The sequence below is a fragment of the Nannobrachium achirus genome, assembly GCF_963921795.1.
Source record: "Nannobrachium achirus genome assembly, chromosome: 13".
In the NCBI taxonomy this organism is placed as follows: domain Eukaryota; kingdom Metazoa; phylum Chordata; class Actinopteri; order Myctophiformes; family Myctophidae; genus Nannobrachium; species Nannobrachium achirus.
The window spans coordinates 39312216-39330176 of NC_137833.1; the positions used below are offsets into that span (position 1 = coordinate 39312216).

Consider the following 17961-nt stretch of genomic DNA (forward strand, 5'->3'; position numbering starts at 1 on the left):
ATGGGAAGAACTACTTTACCACTGCCCAGAGTGGTAAAGTAGTTCTGCCCATGATATCATGTTTATGTAAACTTGACCACCACCTAATATAATTGTCTTGTCTCCTCTGTTTCTCATGATTATTGATTGATCTGAATTCCACCGCAGTATTAAATATATTCTTGCTGTCTGGTAGAAACCCTGTATCTCCATATTCCAGTGTGTTGCTCAGTGTGTCTTATGACTAAATAACAACTACATCGGATCCATTGGAACACAGACACTTTTTACATTTATACAACAGTTTTGGAAAACACGACAGCGACGATGTGTAATAAATAATATAGATGACATTCCAAACAAGAATGATATCAATATGAGATATCAAATTATGCAGTCCTTTAGCCGATCCAAGCTGCTTAGCTAGTGATGATGTGGTTGCCTGGCTACATCTGACCTACAGTACAATCTGGTTTGCATCAGCTGTGGTTCATACAGTATGTTCATGTAAACATTTAAACCCTGCACAGTACTCAACTACTGTACTTAAGTACAATTTTGATCTATTTCTTCGGTCGTTACAATTTTCAATACTTTTACTTCCATTCTACTACGTCTCAGAGTCACAATATTGTACTTTTATTCCACTACCATTATATGAACACTTTAGTTACAAGTAACTTTGTAGATGTTGTTTATTATTACAAAATATACATTAACCACTTCAGCCCTATATACCGTATATATATTTCGGCCATTGGAAAATAGTAGATCTACAAGTTCCCAATGCGTCGCGATGCAGATCGGCTACTCTATTTTCAAACGATTTTTTTGTGCATTTTGAACTGAACACATTGAGTACTTTTACTTTTGGTCCTTTAAGTATATTTTAATGCAGATACCCTTTGTACTTTTACTCAAGTACATTTTGAATACAGGCAGGACTTTTACTTGTAACAAGATAATACTGTATAGATTACATTGCTCTTATGTATAAGTATAGACAAGATGTAACAATAAAAAACCTTGAACCTTGAAGAGCACACCCCCACACTTAGAAATGCTTGCATGCTCACACGTTCTGGTTATACTCGCCCAGAGAGCACACATTAATCTCTCTCACTGCTGATCAATTCAAGCACAAGGAGGTCCAAACCAATTTTTGCTCGGTGCCCAGATCAATCAGCCGCGTTCCCTGCCTCAATGGAACAAAACTCTTTATCGCAGACAGAAACGCTATCGGCAGTAATGATTACTGTGTCCTGTGCTTCTGTATCCGTATAAACAGGACCATCTCTCAATTATGCTTTCTCTGTCTTCTGCCAACAATACTGACTTGATTAATAGTCCTTCAAGGGAGATTCAGAGGCAAAAATCAATTAACTGGAGGGGCCGTTCTCTTTCCTTTGACAGTGAGCCTGGGATCAGGGACGTGCAGAGAATGTTAGAGAGGCAGGGGCTGAAATTTCTAAAAGGGCCTTTAAGTGGAAATATAGAAAATAGCCGACCTCCAAGCTCACAACGCGCCGTAGCGCGACACGTTGTTCGGTGCGTGATACCACACTGAACTAAATCAAATCAATACTGGAAATGTGGCGTAAGGCATGGATTTCTACACAGAGAGGGCAATTCTTTCAACATAAGATGCTGCATTCAAGTTCAGGAGAGCTTGGAAAAGGCTGCCTTCAGGTATGGCATGGAATACCTGAAGGCATTTGCATTTCTTTCACCATAGTAAAAACTGCATTCATGGTCTGGAGAGGGCACTTTTTACAGATGGATAAAAGGGCAAGGGCTCGAGCCCCCTTTGATGTCTATGTGTGCACGTGCCTGCCTGGGATAAACTCAGACAACAATCAGAGTTGGATTTGCTAGGTCTTTTGATACCCCCCCCCAGTCATTCATTCTTATGGCCAGTGGGGATATGTTTTGTCCCTGAATTAAATAACCACATTAACCCTATTTTGGGCTGTTTTTCAAAATGTGTCAAATTATTGTTTAGTTATTTTTTAATGATTGAGTACAGTATATAGTTAAGTGATTAAGAAAATGATCCCCCTGTTTCGTTTAACAAATCGAATGCGATGACAAGTCCAGGCTGAGTTACAAGTTATATGTGTTTGTTGCAAGGCTCCATTAGAGTATAATTAGAAATAGACTTAAAAAATGTAATTAAAAAAAGGAATCAAATCACACGCACATGCACACACACACACACACACACACACACACACACACACACACACACACACACACACACACACAGGCATGGATGCATGGCGGCGTCGCCGGTTTGATTCCCGATCCGGACGACCTTTGCCGCGTGTTGCTCCCCATCTCTCTCCCCATGTCAGTCTACTGTCCTATCAATAAAGGCATAAAAGCCCAAAAACAAATCTTAAAAAGAAGAAGAAACCCCCCCCCCCCCCCCCCCCCCACACACACACACACACAAATATTGGTATTTTATAGGAACAGGCAGCTCTCCGTCTGCTTCCAGACACTGTGACCCACCTTGTACATGTTGGCTCCAGAGGATTTAGGCGGGGGCCGGCGCTGTGGGGAGGCCCTGTACACAGACTGGGTCCTGATGGGGCTGCCTGGCCTGGTGCCCTCCACAGACCTGTGGACACAGCCAGGGACACAACGTTAGGCCCGTTGCAATCTGACTGAATGCTGCATCTGTGATGCATCAGAGACGAGGCTACCTCTGACGATGTGGCGTCACAGGAACCCTTGCACTGCAGTGCAAGAATTAAGGCGGTTTCCAACCTAGCGTCCATATTCTGAGAACTTTAGCCAAAAATAGCAGATCTATAAGCTAAATCGCAATCTCTTTTTTACCTTTTTTTTCCTTTCTTTTTTCCAAGTTAATAAGAAGCTTCAGGGTGCCGGTTTACAAATAGCCAAGAATACTGGAACTAAATAAATACCTCTAACATAAAAACCTGACAGACAAGATATGTATGCACTTCATTTAGGACAGAATTTCTGTGTGAAATTCTCTATCCGGGACAAAATACCCAAAAATAACCACAACTTCCAACATGGCTCTATCTTCTAAACCGTTGGAGCCACACATTTTCTGAGGTGCTCAAAGTGTTCAGAATGCCAATGTTTAGGGGGAGATGTAAGTTTGTAACATTTCTAATTTTGATATTTTATGATAAAACCACTAAGACACGCTAAAAACATATTATTGTCCAGGGCCTACGCAACTTCCTGGCGCTGACGTCACGGTAGAAGGGGAAAAACTACTAATATCCCATAGAGTTAACACAGAAATCGCAAATTTAATGCAATTTCCGAATAGTAATGTATAAAGTATTTAATAGTTAAGGCCCCCTCCACCTTGGGCCCTAGTAACTCAGTCCCACTCCCCCCCCCCCTTGTGACGCCCCTGGCCATGTTACCTGAGTTTCTCCAGAGGGCTCTTCTTGTTGGTGAAGAGGAGGCGTAACAGAGTCTTCCTCTTCAGAAAGACAAGGAAGGTGGCTCCCAGCAGGCTCACCAGGGTGACCAGGATGGCCACCGTGACCACCACACTGTCGGCTGACACCACATACAACAACATACACATCAACCCATTTAGGCCTACAATTATTGAATGCTTTAACTAATGAAAAATAGCAGATATACAAGCTCACAGCGCGGCACCGAGTGCCGCGCTGCGAGCTTGTAGATCTGCTATTTTTGAAAAATCGTGAAAATGTATGCAAATTTTTCAATATATATTTTTCAAAACAGACTTTTGTAACTCAAATCTCTGCTTCTGGGGGGGTCTCTGGAACAACATATTTTGAGATGGGGGTCTGCGGCCGAATACATGTAATTGTGGGTGTCCTTGACATGAAAAGGTTTGAGAACGGCATGATTTAGAGGAAGGATTTAGAAGTCGGGTCAAAGATCGGGTCAAAGATATTCAAAGACTTGCACACATTTTCACGATTTTTCAAAAATAGCAGATCTACAAGCTCGCAGCGCGGTAGCTTGTATATCTGCTATTTTTCAATAGTTAACGCATAAAAATAATGGTTAAAGTGGTTCAAATCTAACGCGACTCGGGCGCGTTCCCGGTATTTGAGAGTTAATACACGTAACAACAGAAGAACATACTGTACGTACAGTGAGAAGCTGTTACTACAATACAGCTAGGCCTCAGCAAGCTGCCGCTGTCTTCAATACCAGGGGTCATCGCCATGCTTGCTAGTGGTGGACATTTTTGCCAAAAATATTATTTTGCCAAGACTGAATATTACCATAATATATTACCATAAAGAGATAGCCCCGAATGACCATAACAGGTCTGTAACACTGAGAGTGTACGGGTGTTACGGGTCCATTTGGTTGCATTTTTACACTTGTTATGGGGTCCTCCTTGCAAATACACATTTGAGAACTAGCTGGACTCCTAATATGCCATAGTGTCACAGTAAAATAAGTGTCATACATTGTCTGAAGAAAACCAGGAGACTGACATTCAGTATCAGTATATTTACTTACTAAAATAAGAAAACTATAATGGTGTGTAAAAAAGAAAATCTAGACACGGACAAAACCAAATCTTGGCACGGACACATTTGTCCGTGTACGAACATGTTGATGACCCCTGTTCAAGACATTTCTTTCCTCATGCCGTTTTGCTTTTCTCATCTTAAAAGAAATGGATTTGCCTCCCTTAAAAGTACATTTGTATGATGTATAGCTGAGGGGAAAGGGGAGTTCAGTACATCTCAGTCCGAGCCAAAAATCAATACAGCTGACGCTGATCAAGAATGTAAGTACGAGGCACAATGTGTGTGTGTTGTAGCTTTATAGCGTGTCAACCTCATTCCTGGGTGTGGGCTATTGTCTCTCTGTCAGAAGAAGAACAGAGCCAAACATTATAATTACCTGTCAGCAGTAGGCCTGTCACAATTATTACATAATCGTCTAATCGCAATTATTTGACATAATTGCAATTATTTTGTCGTCATAATCGTTTCCATGTTGAAACATTTTCATACAGTATATTTTCAAACATTTAAAAAAAAATAGTGGAAATAGCCGATCTACAAGCTCACAACGTGTTGTGAGCTTGTACATCTGTCAATGTTCTTTAAAGGAGTAGTTCACCCCCAAAATGACTTTTTTCTATTGATTACTCATGCCATGGAGACTTGAGATCAATAATATTTTTAGTTTTTTGTCGCACTGTTAACCTTTTTGGTGCCATGATTTTTTCTCTTCAATGTCCCGCGATGCCATGGTCTCCATAGACTTCCATGTAATTTATAGTGCACGGATCGTGCACGCCCATGCCTAGATGATGCACCACATGTGTGCCCACTGTTCACAGCTTTCAAACAAAAAAATCCGGTTGGAAATCCGTTCAGGCATTCATGATTTATCAGCCATTATGTTTTCTTCAGATGTAAACAAACATGGCTGCCATGTTTGAAAGAATGGGTTGGTATGGGGGTTAAACATGCAATTTCGCGATCGCGATCATGCCTAACACATTTCTGGAGGTCCAAAAAAAAATGTTTTTTCTTCAAAAACGGCCCAAACTCGGGAAACTCGGGGTTGGCACAGCGGTGGTACCAATACAAACTCGGGAAACTCGGGGTTGGCACCATATGTGTTAAGATAAAAAAAATTATTATAGTAAATGTAACCCCGTTGATTCCGGATGGGGACCCAAATGCATTTGGGTCTCCATCCGGAATCAATGGGGGTACATTTATTGTGATCAAATTATTGTCTTAGGAATGCAACAAAAAACTCCATGGCATGAGTAATCAATAGAAAAAAAGTCATTTTGGGGGTGAACTACACCTTTAGAGTATAAAGTTGTGAAAAATGTCAGTGTCATATCGGCCATGTGCAACTTCAAACCCTAAAAGCCAAACAGAAATGTAACTGTCAATGACAAAAACACAATTAAATCGTTAATTGCAATTATTTGAGAGACAATATTCATGTAAAATGTCCTATACCTGCCAGTCTCATTGGTCCGCTGTCGATGCTGCCTCCAAAGCCGGCTTTCTCACAGAAAGGAGGGGCCCAGTGGGCCTCACAGTGGCAGTTCCTCTTGTTGTTACACACCTGTAGAACATGGAGGCTATTATTCCAATCCTGCTCATTATCAGTTAATCCGGCTCTGGAAACAGATGGCCCTCGTTAGCTCTTCTAACTTTAGTTTATCCTTTTCGTAAAAGTAGCACTGTGAGTTTGGTTTTATATGATCCAGTCTGTTGATTTAGCTGTCATCCTTTGCGTGTGTCTTGTTACATCCTGTACCATATGCTACCCAGGTGTATTTGATATACTCTTTCTCAGGCTACAACCCAGATATAGAAGAAGCATTCATTATGTACGGATATTCCATCTCTGTAAAACTCGGAATGAACAGAGAATTCTCGGACCACGTCTAGAATACTCGGTTCACTTTTACAAACAAACTGCACCGCTCCAGTAGGCCAACGTGATTTTCTGTGTTGTAGAAGGGGGGCTTAGACAAGAGTGCGTTGCGTGTGTACACGGAATGGATAAAACATGTGTGTGGGAGAGCCCATCCCTGAAAGCCTGGGTTTTCCAGGACTGGAGCGGTGATCCAGGAGGATTCCCCAGCGAGTTAATGGAGTCCAGCTGCCAGCTAGAGTGACAGGAGGAGGGAGGTGGCGAAGGGAGAGGTGGGAGGACTAGGGTGGATCTGGTTTTCACGCGGCCTCACATGGCGACGTGCCTTCCCTGCCTCCCGGCAGCGGACTCTCCCCAGGACGGACCGGGTGACGAGGTTAAGAGGCACTTGAGGCAGTCGAGGGCGTTAGCGCAGACTATTGAGCAGTGGTTCTCAACCTATGGGTCGGGACCCCCAGGGGGCTCCCCAAATTATTTTGGGGGGTCCCCAGATGATTAATGTAATGTGAAACATTGTTTTCTCAATCGACAGTAAACAAACCAACAAAGTTTGAAGTGTATAGCACATTTCTAAAGTGACGATTTAAGGACGTTTTAATACCTCTGACATTACAAATTGTCAAATATTAGAGGCAGAAATTGTGAAAATTGCCGATCTACATGCTCACAACATGTAGATATTTTCACAATAGAACCATGTTATACAAAATGTAATGCCTCAACTCTTAGTGCTCGTCAGGGTTACTGGGGTCCCCAGTTAAAATATGATTATTTTGGGGGTTGCGGCCTGAAAAGGTTGGGAACCACTGAAGAGAGGCATGTGCAGTTTATATCGTCGCTGTTGGGCAGAAACCGTGTATCTACATATTTAATTTCATTCTTTTCAAATAAATGAATGGCCTATTTTGTAGTAGGTCGTATAACATTGTTCTGAAAAAATAGCCAATCTACAAGCTCTGTTTTGAAGCTCACTACAAGTGCAGATCGACTGCTTTTTATATTTATTTTAAAACAGACAGCAGTTTTTGACAATGAAATGCCCCAAAATAGGATGAAAGTGGTCCTATGGATTTAATAAATATTTAACAAATTATTATTATTATTATTTTTTTTTTTGTCCCGCGATTTTGTAACCCATTTTCACCCAGTGCCAATTGCCTATGTAATCATGGGCTCTGCTCTCCCTCTGCCAACCTGAGGAGACAACGGACTGACCTCATGCCTCCTTCTATGCATGAGTCGTCCAAGTTGCTTCTTTTCACCTGACAGGGGGTATTGCCCCGGTTTGGACGTAGCACGTGGAAGGAACACGTTATTCCAACCAGTTCCTTTCCCCTCCATCAGGCGCCCCGGCTGGCCAGGGGGAGGCATTATAGAGACCAGGATTACTCTTTGTGAGGGTATCTACCCTAGGTACACGGGGAGAACAAGCAAACTCCACACAGAAAGGCCCTTTCGCCAAACCCACCTAGGGTGTGGGCGCTGATGACGTGGAGGAGGGAACACGCCCCCAGCGCCCACAGCGTCCCCCGGTGGGAATTGAACCCAAGAACAAATTAAAAGTATTAACAAGAGCTTGTGTGACTAAACAATTTCCTGAAAAGTAACTGTTTTGGACATACAAGATTTCTGTCCGATGATACTGTATGCTACAGCTGATCGGGGAGGTTTTATGAAGGTGTGTCGAGGAGTTCCCTGGCTGAAAAACATGACCTAACATGTATGTGCATCCATAAAACTGTAATAATGACTGTGGCGAGAGGTAGTCCAAGGATAAATAATTACCCGACAACACAAAGATAACCCATGACCCCCATCATTAATTAACATCGCAAAGAGTAGCTACTGTTCACTCTCACAGAGACAGCAGGGAATAATCTCATTTAACCTACTTCAAATTAGACTGGTGGGTACTTACTGTAGACAAGCCATATAAAACTCAAAATGTAGAAGAACAGTAAGACTCCCTAATCGGGAGATAAGCGACCGCCACGTTGCATACACAAACTTTAGAAGGCAATCGTAGCCAATCAGGAGGGAATGCGGGGAATGGGACAGATCCATTGATGACATGACTTTAGAGATACTGTGTACCGTTTTGTGTGATTTTTTTGTTGAAGAATCGGCCTGATGGTGGCGCTAGAAGAGGGCCATGTGAGAAATCAGGGGTGGAGGTTGTGATTTGCCATCCAAGGAATGTGTGTGCAAAGCTTTTCATAGTAACTTGCGACCTAACGGTCGCAACGAATTGAAAGGTCTATATACAATACACTTATTCAAAGCCTCAATGTTAAATGGCATTAGCAAGTCTGATGGCATCTCTTCTGTATAAGTCTATTCTGTATAAGCTTTTAGAGGTGATTTAATGGAACTCCCACCAGGAAATATCCTCTCAGATATTAATAACTTTTACCATTAGATATTTCAAATTTATTACCAGATAAAGAATAATGCCAAGGGCAATGTGTAGTGTAAGGTTTGGGTCGCCAAGTTTATGAAAATTACTTTCATTTTCAAATAACATATTCATGAAATGGCACTGAATCATGAAAAGAAAACTCAGGTTGAATTGGCAACTGAGTGAGTACACAATATCATAAAAACTCAATTAAGTAAATGACTTGCCTTTCAGTCTGCTATCTCTGTGAGATAGCTGGCTACGTTTGATAATTTATTTTGATTTGATTGATGTCAGCACCCTACAGGAAGAAAGATGCAACACAAACAGATTTGATCTTGACTCACGCTTTGTCTAATTTTTGTAACCCATTTTTCCCTCTGCCGCGCCTGGGGAGACAACGGACTGACCTCATGCTTCCTTCTATGCATGAGGTTTCCAAGTTGCTTCTTTTCACCTGACAGTGGGGATTTCCCCGGTTTGGACGTAGCGCGTGGAAGGAACACGTTATTCCAACCAGTTCCTTTCCCCTCCATCAGGCGGCCGGCTGGCCAGGGGGAGGCATTAGACAGTAGATTGACAGGAAATGGGGGGAGAGACGGGGAGTGACATGCGGCAAAGATCGTCCGGATCGGGATTCGAACCGTCAACGCCGCCAGGCATCCATGCCTGGTGGTAAGCGCCCAGACCAGTAGGCCAGCGGGCGCCAGCCCGCTATAATATTTCAGTGGTTCTCAACCTGTGGTACATGTACTGTACCACTACTGTACTGTACTGTACGCAGGAGTCTCCCAAAAAAGAAGAAAAAAGACAAAAGTCGAGTGAAATATTTATATTATATCCACCTGTTTCCGCGGGAGTTTACTGGAGATTATTTGGACCACCGGTTTAACAGCAGACATACAAGCTCACGTCACGTCGCAGATGCAGCCCGTTGTGAGCTTGTAAATCACACTCGGCTGCGGCGCCGGAAGCTCGGTACAACGTCTGCGCAATGCACTATGGAGCTACTACAGGTAGCTCTGACCAAACACTTGGTTGAAAAAGGCTCTCAATGACTATATCAATATATTCTCAATGTCTGTCTCAGTGTCTGTGTGTGGCAGTGTGTGACAACTGCAGGAGTTAAAGGAGTAGTTCACCAAAAAAAGGACGTATTCTATCGGTTACACATCCCATGGAGGCTTGAATTCATGGTGATGTTTTTGTTTTTGTTGCATCCCTAAGCAAACAAAGTTTTAAGTGTAGAGCACATTTCTAAAGTGACGATTTAAGGACTTTTTAATACCTCTGAGTCTGACATTACAAATTAAACATTGGCCAAATTGTCAAATATTAGAGGCAGAAATTGTGAAAATAGACGATCTACATGCTCACAACGCCTCGCAACAATAATGACGGGCAGAGTCGGTCCTATTGACCAATGACCCCATCATCAATTTATTGGCTTGTGCATAGCGGAATAGGATGGGATAGGTCTACGCACCTGTACTTTAACATCAGTTATTAAGGTGGTAAATGGAGAAGCAGATATTTTCTGAGGTGTAAAAAGGTTGAGAACCAATGATATATTTCATTACATTTGTGTGCATGATGATGACTGTGTTTCATTCAGGCCTTCACTTAGCTCTCAATACCACCTCATTTATCTATTTTTGTGAAGGACCCTGGGGTAGATATTTTATTCTTCTATTTGACATAATGGGCAAATTAAGTTTTGGGGAGTTTGATGCTGACCTGAAATAGGGAACAAAACACATAAAGGTACTATAAAGGTAAACCCTCCAAAAAAACACACTGTCTTACTTTAGCTTTGATTTATAATGTTATACCGTCTCCATGAAAGGCGGTGTAATCGATAGAGAAGTTCAAAAGCTATACTGTGAGCAAATCTGGCCCTGGGCACTCTTTTGATTCACAGAGATAAGCAACAAAGTAAATAAAAGATAAAAGGGGCCTGTTCAAATATTGATAAAAGGTGCGAAGAGTGAAGTGAACCTTTTTTGGCAGGTTTCTGTTCGCAGATACAAATGTATTTAAGCTCTCCTCCGACGCTCTATCATATCTGCAGCCAAAAGATGATGGACAGCCCTTTAACCCTCTAAGGCCCACGGTTGTAATATTACAACGTTTGTATTTTATCCAAAAAAAGGTTTAAATCATTTTATTTTAGCTCCCCCTACCACCTAAACACCACCATTGGATTCTATTGTTTAGTATTACAATGCCATTGGCCACAATATTTGCATATAAATACCCCCCACAGGGGCTGACATTCACACCCGCCACACCCGCTGAAATTCCAGAGTTTTGACGAACAACATCTCACTTTTTCATGGAAGCTATACCTCACAAAAACATAAGTAAAATGCCTGTACTATTTTTTTTGGTGATCATTAGAATGTCTAGAACATGTACATATGTTATTATTGTGAAAAATATCCCCCATATGTAAATTAGAGCATGATTTATGATTTTTGATTTATGGCTATAAAATCTTACAAAAACATTTTTTTGAAAAAAACATTACATTTTCCTCTGAATAGGACTCCTACAACACCATCTGATTTTTTTCAATTTTTTATTTCAAGTATTTCTTAATGCGGGCCTTAGAGGGTTAAGGACAACATAAATGATGCCCTTAAATGGGATTGATTTAGCCTCCGCAGGGCAATGAAGATTGATTGCGGAGAATGGGAGCAGCCGCAGTAACTCACGGGCCCTGCTGTAAATACATAGTTGCTGGGCGACTGGGACACTACCGTGTACAATTTAAAGGCCAGTAGGACAGGCTTCATTTAGTTCAATTGGCCACACACACTTGACTTAAATAGTTAAACATAGAGTCATCCAAAACCTCAAGGCTCTTTTACGCCACTACAGAAGCTACAATGCATAATTTAACATTAAACACTCCGCTACAGGCATTTAGCACTCACCCCACGACCACTGCACTTCCCAGAGCACTCATGCACACCAAACACGCTGACGTTCTGGCACTGGCGATTCAGGCACATCTAGAAAAGGGAAAAAGCAATGTTAAAACATTTTTAAGTGGCTGCACGTTTTCAGCAATAGCAAGTACTGCCCCAAAGAAAAAAACAACAACCTTGCATTATTTATTTTTACCATCAATTAATACAGTGGTTCACAACCTTTTCAAGCCGCGACCCCCAAAAGAATCATATTTTAACACTGACGAGCACTAAGAGTTGAGGAATTGCATTTTGTATAACACAGTTCTATTGTGAAAATAGCCGATCTACATGCTCACAACGCCTCGCGTTGCGAGGCGTTGTGAGCATTTAGATCGTCTATTTTCACACTTTCTGCCTCTAATATATGACAATTTGGCCACCTTGTCATTTTAGAAGTTATTAAAAAGTCCTTAAATTGTCACTTTAGAAATGTGCAGATACCCTTTATACACTTAAACAGCAAACAAACCAACAATGTTGGTTTGAGAAAAATCAAACCCCAAAATAATTCCCGACTCCCACAGGTTGAGAACCACTGATTTAATATTGTTGTAAGTGTCTTTCTCACCATGCCCTCTGCACACTTGGTACCGGCCAGGACCAGCCCAGGGTCGGGCATGTCGTCACCGAGGTAGACGTGTGTCCCTCGACACAAAATACGTCCACCTTCTTGAAGGGGGATGTTGGTTTCTATGGAGACTGCATTTGTTCCAATCACCGGCCGGTTGGCACCTCCCTGGCACTGGATTTTGCCACACTTTGCGTCCCTGAGTACAACACACATATCGTCACTTTCGGGCAGAAACCTCGTAACCTCCAAGTTTCGAATTTGTACTTTTTTTTTTTGTAAAGTAGAGCCCTGCTTCATCATACAAGACTGTCGCACAGAACTAGTGAAAATAGCAGATCTACAAGCACACACCGCCTCGCATTGTGCTTGTAGATCGTCTATTTTCACTATTTTAAATCGTTAAAAAAATTAAAAAGGTTTTGGACATACAAGGTTTCCACATGACAACGATGATATGTAGGCCTACATACAATAAGCACGAGTGTAACACACACACACACACACACACACACACACACACACACACACACACACACACACACACACACACACACACACACACACACACACACACACACACACACACACACACACACACACACACACACACACACATACAAACACACACAAAGAGTTACACGCACACGCAAAATCAAAGCAACTAGCAAACTAATGGACATTTTAATGAACAAAGCCCATAGTGTGAACAAGTGATAGTGATCTCAGAAGTAAGTGTAAGAGTACATGTCTAATTGTAGCCAGAGATGACAGACTATTGAAAGGGAGTTAATGACTTCTGCTTTAGTCCCCCAGTCATTAAAGCAATTACATCAATTAGCAAAGCGCTTGATAAGAGAACTCACCCAAAGGGTGAGAATCTTATGATAATTAGCCAACCAAAATAGCTCCATAAGTACTTGAGATGGTAATTAGCTGCTATCTTCTTAAAATTACTTTTTTTTTTACCGCAATAAATTCTTTGTTTTTGAGATCGGAATCCATTGTGTAATGATGGTTGCTGACGATGCTACTTAGGCGAAAGAGAGTTGCTATGCAGTCATTTCTCTGACTGCCTTTGTAGCGGCATTCTCGATGCAGCCATTACCTCGACTCGCATTTGGCGAAGGAGCCTTTGGAGTCCTTCCCGCAGTTCCCATATGGATCTCCCGCGGAGTTGACCCTCTCGAAGCAGACCCCTGGGGCGGGCTTGGCTCCTTGCATGGAGATGGACAGTGGAAATGAACCAAGGTGAAAGCACCCAAAATCAGGGCCGGCGAAATGATTCATAAGCCTGATTTATACTTTGTTGCACGCCGAAAATAGCAGATCTACAAGCTCCCAAAGCGCCGCGACACAGTGTGTCGTGAACAGTGTTGGGCAATATTATTCAGGAGAGTAATATGTTACTTATTACATATTACTCCTCAATAAAGCAATAATATTATATGACTTATTATTACAAATTACTTTTGACTCCCACCCACCCACCCACCCACCCGCAAAAAGAAAAGGAGAGAGATATATAACAACACAATCTGTTTAGCCAACTCCTTTTAGAACCTTTTTTTTTTAAATAATAATAAGACACCAATCAGCCAAAAAAGGCTATAGAATAAAGCAGCAATCTTTTTTGACCTTTTAAACTCCAGTTGTGACCCCCATTCCAGTTCCACTAACCCATTTAGACTTTAACTATTTAAAAATAGCAGATATACAACCTCACAGCACGGCACCGAGCGCAGCGCTACAAGCCGCACTGCGACCTTGTAGATCTGCTATTTTTGAAAAAATCATGATGAAGTCTTTGAATATATATTTTTTAAAGCAAACATTTGTAACTCAAATATTTGCTTCTGGGTGGTCCCCGATACAACACATTTTGAGATGGGGGTCCGCGGCCAAATACATGTAATTTTGGGGGGTCCTTGACCTCAAAGTTTGAGAACCACTGATTTAGAAGAAGGATTTAGAAGACATTTACAGAATCGGGTCAAAAATATTTCCAAGACTTGTAAAAAACATTGCACAAATTTTTCTAAAATAGCAGATCTACAAGCTGTGAGCTTTATATCTGCTATTTTTTTAAATATCAAAGCATAAAATAATGTTCAAAGTGGTTCAAATCTAAAAAGCGACACAGATCTGCATTCAGGTCTAAATGGATTCTAACCTGGCCCCCACAGCGTGATGCATTGCTGCTCATGGGTCTGACAGATGCCGTTGTAGCAGTGCCCGTCCACGTTGTGGCAGGCGTGCCCGTCATGCAGGTAGACGTTGGCGGGGCAGTGAGGGTTGGTGCCAGTGCAGAACTCTGGCAGGTCACAGGAGTTACCAGCCTCCCGGCACGGCGTGCCGGCCAGTTTGAGCTACAAAACACACATGTCAAAACACACCAGAAATCAGTGTTGATAGATAGATAGATAGATACCTTTATTATCCCAAGGGGGAAATTAAGTCACCAAGGGGCGGCTACCGCAGTTAAGGTTACAGGTTACAGGAAAGTATGATAAAGAAAAAAGGACTGTTGTGTAAGCCGAGCAACAAAAACAAACAAGAGAAGAAACAAAAAAATATATATATAAAGTGTTGAGAACAGTTGAAAAACTCACAACACAACAAAAGAATAGTAGTATGCTACTAAAGTTTCTATAATGGAAGGATTTTTATAGCACTTTTCTAAGCATATTGCAAACTAAAAGCACTCACAATAGTCCATTCATTCAAACATTGGGAACTACTAATCAACGCAGTGCCAAAAAATATACGCAAATTATATACATAAGTGTCAGCACCAAGACAATAATACTTAGGACTGTTGTGTAATAGTTGTTGTAGTAATGGACATTTCTGCTCATCATAGATGACTTTGGTTTTCTGTGAAGTCACTTGTAAAGATTGCTAGTTGCGAGTTGCTTGTTTGGATTTTTAAATTGTAGTTGCTTATTTGGGCTTCCTTCCAAATGTTTTAATTACTGTTTAAACCAGTTAAATATTTTGTGCCAGGTGCCACGCACCAGTTTTTTGTTGTTAATTTCAAATATATTCCAAATGTTTCACTTTTTTGTTTGATTCAAGACCTTTTTGAAAATAGCACATACTGTACACAAGGTCACAACACGTTGCATCGCGCCACAAGAGAACGAATTGTAAGCTTGTAGATCGGCAATTTTCATTGTAGAGATTTGGTTTAGGGGGAAAAAGGAGCGAACCAAGAAACGAGCCCTGGTGGATTCCAGTCAACTAAAGTACGCTATTATGGCTTAAAGGACAACTTTAGTTTTTTACAACAAGGGTTCATATTTTAGATTGTAATTAAAGAATATAAAAGATGAGTGTTAAAATGATTCATTTACTTCTTTCTATTGTTTTAGAGATTCTTATTTCAGTGGCTGGGGGCATGCGTACAAGTGGCTAAATATGTCATTTTACACAGAATAAGCCCATTCCCAAGATACAACGCAACCTTTCATGGTTGGATGTGACTTATGGGGGCTAAAAGTGTTACTGTAAATAGCAATAAAGAAACTGCTGGCTTATTGTGTCTAAAAAGACATATTTAGCCACTTGTACGCATGCCCCCATGCGTACGCATGCCCCACATTTTAGCACGGTAAACACGATAAAACAATAGAACGAAGCAAATGAAAACATTTTAACACTCACTTTTTCTTTTCTCTAATTACAATCTAAAATATGAACCCTTGTTGTAAAAAACCAAAGTTGTCCTTTAAGGGGTTACCTTCTGTTATTTAAAAATAGCTAAGCTCACTACAAACTCAGTGAGCTTATACATCTGTCATTTATGAAAACTTTGAAAAATCGAGAAACATTGTGGAAATGTAAGCCTCAATGACATGACCAAAATAGGGACACCGCGGTTAATGTGGTTAATGAACTCTTGGGGTTCCAAGCTCTTTTTATGGCAGAGGAGAGGAGGGACCTCAGTTTCCTTCCAATCTACACTGAAACATGATTAATAGAAAATGAGCAGCTTCAAAGAACTTAATCAACTCCAGCAAATGTCCCATTTTCAAAGGGGAGAGGCACACATCTGAGAACTTCATTGAAAAGGCATTTACATGTCAAAGGAACAATCACTTCTTTAGCAAGGTAGAAAACTCAAGAATAAGAAAAGGCCAGTTGAATTAATATCACAAGAGAAGAAAACTCTCAGATAGTTACTAAAATAGAAATCCGAGATAAAGCTTTTTGTTCTTGCACTTAAGTGGATATTTTAATGTCTGATAAAGCCTCAGAAATGCAACGTCCCCATCTCTGCAAAGTAAATGCTTGTACTAAATGTTTTTTCCCCCCACACAGCTCAAGAGTATATGCAGAAAGGTCTGACAGGGCAGGTGAGACAAAGACAGAGGTGCAGTGTGTGCGTGTGTGTGTGTGTGTGTGTGTGTGTGTGTGTGTGTGCATACTAGGGATGGGACGATACGTGATATTATCGTTTATCGTGATAAAAAACACTCACGATAATCGTATAGTGGAGATTTAATTTATCGTGATATCGTCCTCCGTCATGCACTTGAATCAATTTACCTTTTATTTGCCGAGCTGCATATCCGGTACCACTTAAACCCTCTAAAATTGGTAAAAGGTACTTATAATATTCATACTTGATAGAGTTTTTCACTCTCTATCAAATGTCTTTGCCAAAAATTAGCCGCTCTACAAGCTCACAACGCGTCGCCTTACGACGCTTTGTGAGCTTGTAGATCGGCTATTTTTTGGCAAATGTTCCGCCCCAAGATAATGGATGTTGGGGATATTTCGATTATCGTGATAATATCGTAAATCGCAATTTATTTTGTCACAATAATCATGATATGAATTATTCATATCGTCCCATCCCTAGTGTGTGCGTGTGCTTATGTTTTAGAGAGCCATCGCTTGAGTAAGCTTGTGCACTCCCTGGCGTATTAGAGATAGCAACAGAAATGAACGTTGAGACAGAGATGCTTCCTTACCCTGCAATCCTCACAGCACTGTCCGTGGGCACACACAGCGTCTCCTTTCAGGGTGCAGGTGGTGGCGTTGCAACAGGGATTCATGCACTCCTGAGAGAGACATACACACAGAAAAAATCAACACATGGACCACATCAGCGTTAGCCGATATCTTCTCTCAGCACATGATCGCGGAGGACCTTGTCAGGTCAAGCCTTCTGGGATGGGCGAGCGCGTTTCCTGTTGCCCGCCGACCTCGGCGACCCCTGCGGGTTTTGAGGGACGCGGCAACATTAGCCGTGCGCTGAGAAACGCTCGCTCTTTGTCAGCGCAAAAGGGCATGTGTGGCCCTGAGGCTGCAGGGCTCACATGTTTTGGATTTGGGGGATTTAAAAAAAAAGATTTCTGGACTTGTGTTGAAGCACAGCTCATTTGATGGGATTGCATCCCCCCCTCCCCCCCCCCCGGTGAGCATCGAACCAGTGTGGGAGGCCTGAGGAGGGGAGAGAGAGAGGCAGACAGAAATCAATTGAGGCAGTTGAAAGAGCGGGTGCATGGGTGGGCTTTGGCTGAAGTGGTCTCTCGAGCTGAGATTTGATGGCGCTACAAAGATAGTGGGCGAATGCAGAGTTGGCAATTAACAGCACGGAGAACCTGAACTTTGTATTGATAAAAAAA

The 17961-nt window shown here is 41.7% G+C and overlaps 1 protein-coding gene across 1 annotated transcript in view; it reads right to left on the bottom strand.

Annotated features, from left to right (window-relative positions):
- Nucleotides 1-17961, bottom strand: part of adam12b (ADAM metallopeptidase domain 12b) — a gene marked incomplete at both ends in the record, with an annotated part of 157014 nt that overhangs the window by 20971 nt on the left and 118082 nt on the right. Inside the window, 8 exons of the mRNA XM_080740712.1 lie at nucleotides 2494-2602; nucleotides 3393-3573; nucleotides 5958-6066; nucleotides 11719-11796; nucleotides 12326-12524; nucleotides 13434-13542; nucleotides 14499-14694; nucleotides 17305-17394. Coding sequence (XP_080596838.1) covers nucleotides 2494-2602; nucleotides 3393-3573; nucleotides 5958-6066; nucleotides 11719-11796; nucleotides 12326-12524; nucleotides 13434-13542; nucleotides 14499-14694; nucleotides 17305-17394 — 1071 coding nt within the window. The remainder of the gene's footprint in view (nucleotides 1-2493; nucleotides 2603-3392; nucleotides 3574-5957; nucleotides 6067-11718; nucleotides 11797-12325; nucleotides 12525-13433; nucleotides 13543-14498; nucleotides 14695-17304; nucleotides 17395-17961) is intronic.